Source organism: Pleurodeles waltl, chromosome 7 (assembly GCF_031143425.1).
Source record: "Pleurodeles waltl isolate 20211129_DDA chromosome 7, aPleWal1.hap1.20221129, whole genome shotgun sequence".
NCBI lineage: Eukaryota > Metazoa > Chordata > Amphibia > Caudata > Salamandridae > Pleurodeles > Pleurodeles waltl.
In genome coordinates this window covers 464,601,175-464,611,864 of record NC_090446.1, presented here as the reverse complement: position 1 = coordinate 464,611,864, position 10,690 = coordinate 464,601,175, and the positions used below count along the sequence as shown (strand labels likewise).

The following is a 10,690-nucleotide window of genomic DNA, read 5'->3' as shown; positions in this document are numbered from 1 at the left end:
GATTCCAGAACTTCTGTTACAGAAATGTGAGGAAAATGTATGTTTTTATCCAAGGTTTGAGGTTTGCTAGAGATTCTGGGGAAGGAAACCTGGTGCAAACCGTCCAAGCTACTGCACCGTGGCTTTTCCCAGATGTCTAGTATTCAAACATGTACAGGTTTGCTCAGTTTTCCTAGGTGCAAAATCCACACCTACCCACTTTTCAAAAAAGTGATGTGTCCATATGGCATTTTGGGCCAATGCTGGGTGGTTGGAAATTAGTGGCTCCTCACTAATTCCAGAGGTTTCCTTACAGAAATGTGTGGAAATGTGTGTTTTTAGGCTAAGTTGGAGGGTGCATTGGATTCTGGATTATAAATAGCTGGTAGGAGCCATGTAAGTCATAACACTAGGAGTCTAGTTTTCAAAAACGTACAGGCTTGCTAGATTTCGCTTGGTGTAAGCTCAGCTATAGCCCAAGATCCACAGCTACCGATGTTGCAAACAAAAGGTATTTTTTAGCTGAAAATTGTGATGTGTTCATGTTGCATTTAGGCCTGTTTCTTCTTGCAGACACTAGGCCTACCCACACAAGTAAGGTACCATTATATTAGGAAGGCCTTGGGCAATGCTAGGTGGAAGGAAGTGTGTGATTCCCCACAGATTCCAGAATTTACCATCTCAGAAATGTGAGGAAAATTTGTGTTTTTTGTTAAAGTTTGAGGTTTGCAAGAGATTCTCGATTAGAAAATCTGGTAGGAGCCATGCAAGCACCCCATCCTGGATTCCCATAGGTGTCTATCTTTAAAAAACGTACAGTTTTGCTACATTTCCCTCTATGCCAGTTGAGCTAGTGGCTTCTGGCACTAGTATGTAACACAGAACATTGCAGACACCAGAAACCCAGCGTATTATTTAGGCAATTACATGTTCAATCTCAAAGCACACACACAAAAGCACACACATCTCATACAAGCATGCACATACACCCACAAATATGCATTCCAGTGAGCAAATTGCTTGTGTTCCTGTTCAGAGGGGATGCAACCTAGCAGTTCAGACCCACTGGTAGCTGTTGAAGCAAAAAGAAGTCTGATATGCACAAGGCAGACCCTGTCTATAGTGAGCCAGGGAGTAAAAAATTATAGACTGGAATGCAGCCCAGAGTAATTAATATTGGATGACATTAATTCAAGCATTCCAGCGGTAGGCCCTTACAAATTCCCTAAGTCCATGTGCTTGGTACTTGATTTCGCATAGCTTAACATAGTCCCCATTCAGGTAAGTGACCCCAGGATTCTTATTGGCATACACAATCCTTATTAGCAGTGCTTAATTTGTGAAAGAGAAAGTGCAGGTGCCGAAGCTCTGCTCAGAAGCCTATAACCAGTTTAAACGACCACGCACCGTGGTAGTTTTAAAACACCCTGATACTTCTTTAATCCATTTCCAGACACTCTCCACCCCTTTATCTCAGTCCTGTAGGTTTTGCCTTTCTCTTTTGTGTGGGTTTGCTTTATTTCTCCTCTTCTGTCTTTCCAATCTCCCTCTCCTGAGCTCAGTAAACAAATGATGTGGAAAAATAAGAGTTGGTACCCCCATTGGCAACTACTGGCTCAAATTAAGCCCTCTCATGAGCAGTACTTGAAATGGAAAATTAGAAGTGCAGGTACTCTGTACTGGAGTACTTGCTTGTTTCTGAGAAGTGCCGGTACTCTTAAATTAAAAGTATTACATTTTTCTTGAGACATGAAGGTACAAGTGCTGGTACTAAGTACCAGACAGTACAGGCCCATTTAAAGCACTGCTTATAAGTGGTCCTTGGTCCCTTATGACTGGCAGAGTCATTATGTATGCACCCATCATAGTGTGTACCCCTAACAGGGTTACTTGGTGGTTCAAATTAGTTTTTGGTCTCTGAAAGGCATGTAGAGTACTGATAAGAGGTCCCTAGTGCCTGATAAACTAGAGTCATTGCACAGAGTTTCTCAGCAAAGGACAGACTTGTGTTCCAACTCCACAGCTGTGAAGAAGGATTTGGGCTGTTTTCCCACCGTGATCAGCTGTCAAATCTCTCTTTGTCCCATATGAAACCTAAGAAGCCAATCCACTTACGTCGTGGCACGCTGCCGACCTGCGAGGCTCCCCTGGGCACACCCAGTGGACGAGGCTCATAAGTGAGTGTTCAGGCACCGTCCCGCTTCTGTTATATGCTTCCTGGGCAGCACTTCGGAAATCAGGAATAAAGGACATCCGAATCCTCACAGAAGAGGGAAGACGAGGCTTCTCAGGCCCTAAGGTGCGTTCCAGACTGAGGAACACTCCTCTGATGGTGGCGGGGTGTTCAGTGGACAGGTCACCTTAAAACCAACTAAGAACCGAGTGGGTATGCCTTGAATCTGGCGGACGTTACAACCGATGTTTTTTGGTGGGAGGGAGGGGGCGTTTGCTTTTACAATCTTCTGAATCATACCCGGTGTTACTTGACGGCCATTAGTGATTCTAGTGATCATCGGCGGAGTCGTCGAAAGCTTTGGGATTAGCATCAAATATACCAAATATCAAGACCATCCCTCGCTGTATTGTTTTTGATGAAGTCGGACAGCGAGAATATAACGTCAGCCATCACCGCCCTGCACACCTCACCTCACAGCACTTTCCAGGCAGGTTGCACATTAAACGTCACATTCTATTCTCTTAATGCACCCAGTTTCACAACAGAGAGCATCTACTATCCTAGGACCTCATAACACTTTACAAGTGGGCTCTTTCTAGCTTCACACGCATGGTATGTAGCCTTTTTAAGGGCCTGAAGATGTTTTACGTAAAATACAAGGCCTTTTTGTGATTATTTTTATGATTGCATTTTTTTTAGGTGGATAATGTTAAAAGATAAACTCAGAGACATATGTTTTTTTCTTAAAGAAAAGATTACATCGCTAACTGCTTATTTTCAAATTTTTCACCCCAAAAATGTAATATGAAAACTAGGTAAAAAGAAAGAGCCACAGACAGGTAGTTTAATACATTTTTATTAAATATTTTAAGTAATCAATAATAATAATTAAAATAATTTGCTTAGAATTATTAGTAATTTTTGGGAGAAATATGATAGATCTGCATTATTTATGGGGTTTTGGGTGGGGGGATGGGAGGCCCTTTGGCCAGCCCCACCCCCGCTATGCAGTCATGCAGAGCATGGGGTTAGCTGCATCTGAGGCTTGGCCACAGACCCCGCGGTCATCCCCCACTGCGCACGTTCAAAGGCCTTGCAGGGCTGAGGTTGGCTATACGTATGGATTTAAAATATTACTTTATGCTAAAAAACACCTAGAAATTCACTGAAAGAACATTTTAAACTCTAAAAACTATGGAAATTCATGAGTTAAAGTTATTTAAAGTAACTATAACTCATGCCTTAAGATAATTATTTCTCACACCCTCGCCATGCACTGTTATTACTCCACATATTATGTCACTCATGACATCTTCTATGCTATCTTTAATAATATCAGTGCAATGTTTGCAATTAAATTATTGATGAGAAAACCGTGCATTGCAGGTGCGTGATTTATAGTTACCTTAGGGCACAAGATATAGGGTCACATGTACAAAGCATTTTTCTAGTCACAAACAGGCCGATTCCCAGAATCGACCCATTTGCGCCTAGAAAAATGTTTTTTGGGATGTACAAAGTACAACTTGCGATTTGCTAACTTGTTATCGAATCACAATTTGGGTTTTGGAATTTGGTATTAGGAAGGGTTCAGGGCATCCCTTCCTAATAGCAAATCTTAATGTTAAGTATGATCGTTTTCCGACCGTGAATGCTGTCACAAGAAAATCACAGTTATTACCAATTTCAAATTGGTGTTAACCCTTTTGCAAATTGGGAAGGGTCCCCAAGTGACCCCTTCCAAATATTTTTCCCCAGCAGGCCATCATCCCTGTGAGTGCGGCCATTCCCAACGAGGTCGCAAATTGCGACCCACCTCATGAATATTGATAGTGTAGGTCATTTGTGACCCCATTGGGACCCGCAAGCAGTGTACTTAAAACTGTTGTACATTTGGTTTGCGACTCACAATTTGTGATTCACAAATGGATCTGGCCCACAGTTACATGAGATAACTATAACTGGTCAATTGCTATGATTTGTAACTACAATTTAAAACATTACGCAGTTACTGAACATTTCGCCTAACTATGACATTACCTTAAGCTTTGTTTTGTTTCAGTGACTATATATATATATATATATATATATATATATATATATATATATATATATGTATATATATAAATTCAATTAAAAAAACAAAGGTTACAGGGCATGGGTGTTATAGTTAGGTTCTGAATTTACTTGGACAAAACCTTAGAAATCCTCCAGTTGACCAGGGCGCGAGTTATAGTTACCTTAGGGCACAAGTTATAGTTATTTAACTGGTAAATTTTCAAGGATTATGTGCCAGTAAACTCAGATCCTAACTATAACGTCCCAGTAACCTTTTTTTTTAAGTAAATTTCTATGTTTTTAAAAATTCTATTTCCTAACTATAATGTCCCTGTGACCTTTGTTTTTTTCCACTGAGTTTCTATGTTTTTTTTTAACTTAAAGCAAATTTCAGTGCTATCCGTTAATCCGGCTGAACCCAAGTCCCAAAATGGCTGCTAACACTTCCTGGTTGAAGTGCTGGCATCCAATCAGATATCAACACAGGGAGAGTTGGATCCTTGGAAGATCCGCGTCCCTAGATATCTATATTTTTTAAACTCTAATATCACCAAACATACTAAAGGTATTTACACCAAATCATAAAAAGCACGTTTTCTGGACCAAAAGCTAGCTAAATGTGGTTTAATTCCCATTGAAGTAGAATGGGGAAAAAGTGTTATAGAAAGTGTTTTAATATATACATTACAGCAAAGCGGCAGTCACTCTGTAGTTATAGTTAAAAGTCCCAGAGTTAGAAATTCCTCTGATTTTTTATTGGTAATAACTTAGCCACGGTTTGACTAATTGTCAATTCCTTTTTCTACATTGGCTGACAATGTCTTGTGGTGATTAGTTGTGGGGTTGCAAAGAAAAAAGGGATATCCCAACACATTTTTCCCCTAATGCATCTTCCATAGACTTTTTGCACTGATGTGGTGGCAAAAAGGCTGAATGAATTTCTCAGAAATTTGGCGGTAATATTGATTATGGTGTGGAAAGGGTTGTTTTAGGTATTTCGTCTACATTGATTGAGTAGTTTTAAAGTTATAAGGGACAACATCTTAGTGATATATTATGGTATGGTATACTGCTGTACATTTGCAGTATACATGATACATGCTAATGATGAAACAGAATATATGGGTTAATGAAAGCCTTCACAAAAGTAAAAGGCAGCCATATTGTATAGACCGCACTTTGTTTGTGTTGTGTGTTTTACAGTGAAATGTAGCTTAGTACCTTTTTGGCCATATCTAGGAAAATATTGGACACTTTAGCAAACTGTGTAGAGGTAGGGAAAATATTTTTTTGTGATGTATATATATTTAGAAATGTTCATAGTGTATTGAGGTATAACTTTGAAATTATCCAGAGAGTACTTCAGTACTAATAAATATTTTAAAATATATGCCATTTCATTATACGACTCTGCACTGCAATCTTGTCCATCTCCATCCATCTAAGCTGTTGCTGAGTTTGGGAAGTATTTTCTGGAAACATCTTTAATGTTCAGAATCTTCACTTTGTGATTTAAAAATACTGCTAATGGTAAGCTTTTTTTCAGGAAACAAACCTAGAAAAAAATTAAGTTTAGCATGAAATTTCCCACCGTAAAACTTTTTCTTAGTGGAAAATGTCACCCACAGACAAAGGGCCTCATTACAACTTCAGCGGTCCTTTTCTAGTACCGCTGAAGCCTCTGCAGGCAACAGATCACCAGTGCTGGCGGTCTGTTGCCCCCCATAGTAGGGGTCCTTGGAGGACTTCCGCACGGCAGCAGGACTCTGCCTGCCGTAATACAAGCCGTAATATGAGGTGGCAGAGTCCTGCTGGCATAGTGCTGCTGGTGATGCAAGACCACCAGGGCCTATACCTTTCCGGATGTCCTCCTTGACGGAGAAGGTAAGTGGGCATCCAAAAGGGGGGGGGGTGCCTGTGTATGTGTACACGTGTCTGCGGAGGGGGGGTGAATGTGAGCATGTATGAGAGTGAATGTGAATGTGTGTTTGTGTGTATGTGTGCATGTATGGGGGTGTCTGTGTGGATGAATGCGAGTGAGTGGGGGTGTCTGTGTGCATGTTTGCGAGTGAGTGTGGGTGTCTGTGTGGATGTATACATATGCTGAGGGGAATGTATGTGAATGCATGTGTGCATGAAGGAGTGCAGGGTGTTTGTGAGTGTGTGGACGGCTAGGAGGATGTGTGCATGTCTGGGGACATGTGTGCATGTGTGTGCTGGTGACGGGAATGGAGATTCCTGTCGCCGGGTGTGGGACTGCCAGGGTTTCGTGGCGGGGTTCACTGGCACAGCAAGCCTGGTGGTTTGCAGCCTTGTAATCCGGCCACCAGGCTGAGGCCTGCTGCCAGGTTGGAGGTGCTCCCTGCCGGCCACTGCGTGTGACTGCACCGGAGAGCCTGGCGGAGTTGTGGAGGGTTGGCGTCTGGCAAGCCCCACAACTCGTGATGTGTCGGTCCTTACCGCCGGGTCCGTGATGGAAGGACCGCCACGGCAAGGCTGGCAGTCTCATGACCGCCAGCCTCGTAATGAGGCCCAAAGTTGTGCATAGTCAACAAATTTGCTACCTAATCCTCTGGCAAACCTGAGAACATCACACAACTCTCTCCTTATAATTTGAAATATCCATAATGATATTTGTGAGAAAGTGTCTCTTTTGACAAGGTTAGCCCCCACTTTTTGCCTGGTATTTGATATGGTTTCAAAGTTAGTGCCCGGGGCCCCCGCTAACCAGGTTCCCTGGGCCACATTTCTTATCCAAAGCCTCGTGCAATCATAAAATGCAAAACTGACATGGCACACAGCCTGTGTGCCCTGTCCACTGCACAGTGGATGCAATATAGGTAAGTCACCCCTCTGGTAGGACTTCCAGCCCTAAGCCAGGGTGCACTATACTGCATGTGTAGGCCTAAGTGCGTGGGCAATATGCCCCTACTGTGTCTCTGCCAAACCTGAGGCATACTAAGTGAACAGAGCAGCCATTTTACATGTATGTGCTGGACACTGATCAGTATGAGTTTCACAGTTACATGATGACCACTCTGCTCCCTGGGTTTTTTGGTATCAAACAACTCAGAATGATAAATCCAAACTGATACCAGTATTGGATTTATTGCAAAATGTACCTAGTGGCCACCTTAGAGGTGCCCTCTGCAAAAGCTAATAACCCTGGCATAATTGCTGGCCAGTCACAACACGTCTGCCACCACCAGACAGGATTCTGGAACCCTGGGGTGAGAACCTTTGCTCCCTGGATCCAGACAGCATAGCCCTTCCTGAGCAGAGGTATTTACACCTCCTCCCCCAGGAGTGTGCGCAGCCCTGCCTATGAGCTTCAGAGATGTTACCGTTCTTGAAACTCGACCCCCTGCCCTGCTGCTAGCAGCAGATGGCTGCCCCCATTGCAAACCTCCACTTTTGGCAGAAGCAATGGTGGGAAAACGCAAAAGGATAGGAGGAGTGGCCACCCTCATCTTGCACCAACCCTAAGGTGTTGCATGTGAGCTGACCTCTCCATTTCATTTTCCTCCATCTTGCTTAGTAAGAAAATAGCCTATCAGGGACAAGGTAGTGACCTCGGCCAACAGGAAGTAGTGCCATAGTAGGTGTAGCCACCCTTGGGTAGATGATCCATTGGTCATGAGTAGGTACTCCCCTAAACACCCACTAAGTGCAGTATTTGGTGGGCACCACCTAGACCTGCATATCAGATTCCTAGGACACCAGATGACCAGCAACAAAGAAGACCCAAGGCTCAAGAACTGCATTCCAGCTGCACAAAGTAAAAAGAGCTAAACCCTGCTTACTGCACCCAGGACTCGACAATCACCACTAAGGGGTTGCTTGGACATAGGAGAGACTCCAACTATCCCCAGAGGACCTCAATTTTTCTGAAAACTGCTGAATATCTCCCTCCAGATTGAATGCATCACTCTTTTGCAACAAAGACCCAAAGACCAGTGAAGTCCAGTTCACTGACAGGCTGCTGACCAAGGAACCAGATGCTGCAACCAGACCAAATTTCACCTGTTAGATCCGGAGGACAAACTCCTTAAGTGTGCCAGGTTTGATGGCACTGCACCCTCCAGTGGTTAAACTGTGCAATAGCCTGGGTACTGGTCACTCAACATCGGATACCAAGAAGAAAAATCCACACCGGACTCCAAAAGAACCAAGAGGAAGACCTGGTCAAGGGACTCTAGAAACCACCAGAACCACCCACCAGAGTGGCTGTGCTGACCTGCTGGAGGCCATCAAAATGATCTCCCTCTTGCTTCCTAGGGTACCTTTGTGCACTCTTGGCTCATCTATCTGCTCTGCCCTGCACTGGAGTACTAGCTGTGCTTTAATGGTGCCCCACCCCTTACGACCTCTACAATCCATGGGGATCCACCAGACTCACCTTAAAGTCCACCAGTGCATTGCTTTTCCAAGTGATTCTGCGCAGTGGTCCTGCACCAGCTCCAATGACTTTTCAGCAGCAACTCCCGCCAAAACTGGGAATCTCCCGAACTCTTCCAGCTGGCCCACAGGACTTCTTGACGACCTCAACCTAAAAACAAAAGGAGACATTGGCATTGCCTGATTGTATTTGAATTTTTAAAGCTTTCTCCCATTGATTCCTATGGTGCATAATTACACACAAAAATACTATTTTTGCTAAACTTTGAAAAATCATAACTTAAAAAGTACTTGTGCAATTCTGATGATCTTGGTCCTAAAGATTTTATAAAAATCTGAAGTATTTTTGTAAATTGGTCTCGAGTTATTCCTTTGAGTGTGTGTCTTGCTTATTGATACTGTGAGTATAATAAATGCTTTGCAATTCTTCAAGATTGGCTTAACTGCTCGACCAAGCTACCATAAAAATTAAAGCATTAGGTGGTCTAGTTTTTACCTCTGTAAACCATTGTGTGGTTGCTAGGAGTCTCTGCACAGTGTGCCTGGTTTTGCACACTATATAGATGGCCAGCCTCCTGCAATCTTCACAATCTTGGTCAGATAGGTTAAACTTTACAAATCAACTCATACTTTCATTTCTTAAAGAGCTTTACAGACAGGTTACATTATTGAACCATTTAGATCATATTCCCAGATCTTTCATTTTTGCAACCCTTTTTATCCACCACTGCGGGCTGAATGCATCTGATCAACCATCATGCTATTCAGTTTCTTGGTTTTCTTTCAGCCATCTCTACACCCAGATGGAGAAAGAGGAGCCAACCTCCACTCGGCTCCCGCTGACGAGTATACAAGGTGTTCCATTCCTCAAGTATTTTGCTGATAACTGGAAAGAAGTGGAGAGTTTTCAGGCTCGACCGGATGACCTACTTATCTCGACCTACCCCAAGGCTGGTAAGGCTCTTTCTGCTGTCCTCATAATGCCAGAGGTGAAGCCAAAGACATTATTAGCTAAGGTGTGCACCCTGTATAGTGAACCCACAATATTAATGGGACAGAATATTAAGGACAAAATATCAAAAAACAAATAGCAACAGGTATGTAAGTCTAGATTTTCTATACCGAACACCACATACATGTACCTATGCAATATATATATCTTCAAGGTACATAGCTGTGGCATGTTTTGTGTATATTTTGAACTCACTCACAGTCACAGGATTGCTTGCTTTTCTAAGGGGAATCACAGGCTTTTGCTAAGAGGAAAGTAGTGAATATGTTAGACGATACCACATTTCTGACATTTTAGTTATCATTAAGTAAAGCTCCTTCTCAACTTCAGTCTGACCAGTACAGTGTAATGTTGGCGTTCCACCAGTCTATCATTTATTGAACCTTCATTACTTCTCAGGTGTTGCTTATGGAATGGCAATCAACAAGCTTATATTCCCCAAAATAGGATTCCAGGCTCACTGGTCAATGGTGCAGTTTAGCCCCTAATTTGGTGTGTGATTTGATGTTGGCCACAGTTCCTTTCATGAGACATTTCATGACATGAAGGTGTCTGGACTCATATGGCATATCTGAATTCAGGCCTTTACAAAGTCTTAGGGCCTGATTTAGAGTTTGGTGGACTAGGGTGACAGATATCCCATCCACCTTATTACGATTCCATAATATCCTATGGAAATCATAATATGACGGACAAGATATCTGTCAGGTTTGTGATAAAGTAACCCACCCACCAAACACTAAATCAAGCCCTTAGACTTAAAGAGGTTGCTTGCATGATTCTGATGCTAATAGTGGCTGTGTAATTATGCTTGACTTTGATCACCAGAGAGCTCAAGTTCATGCACTGAAGTGCAGAAATTGTAGGAGAAAACCTGAGCCTTCGCTTGCCTAGACCTTTTGCATAGTCTTTTTAGGTCTGGCACTAGTCAAAACCTTTTGATTTTGCTGAAATTGTATGTATAATATACTTAGTTAAATGGGCTCTCATCCACCTCTCTTCATCCATTTGTCTGTTGTTGTGTCATCCTCTCACTACAGCTTACACCAAAGGGCAGTGGGTCAGCC

General features: G+C 42.8%; 1 protein-coding gene across 2 annotated transcripts in view; it reads left to right on the top strand.

Annotated features, from left to right (window-relative positions):
• The first annotated feature begins 2,210 nt into the window (after positions 1–2,210).
• Positions 2,211–10,690, top strand: part of LOC138304196 (sulfotransferase 1 family member D1-like) — a 133,014-nt gene continuing 124,534 nt past the window's right edge. Inside the window, exons 1-2 of one of the 2 annotated variants that reach the window (XM_069244050.1) lie at positions 2,211–2,278; positions 9,399–9,565. In XM_069244050.1, coding sequence (XP_069100151.1) covers positions 9,415–9,565 — 151 coding nt within the window. In that variant the 5' untranslated portion in view covers positions 2,211–2,278; positions 9,399–9,414. The other variant, XM_069244051.1, reaches the window with a different exon arrangement.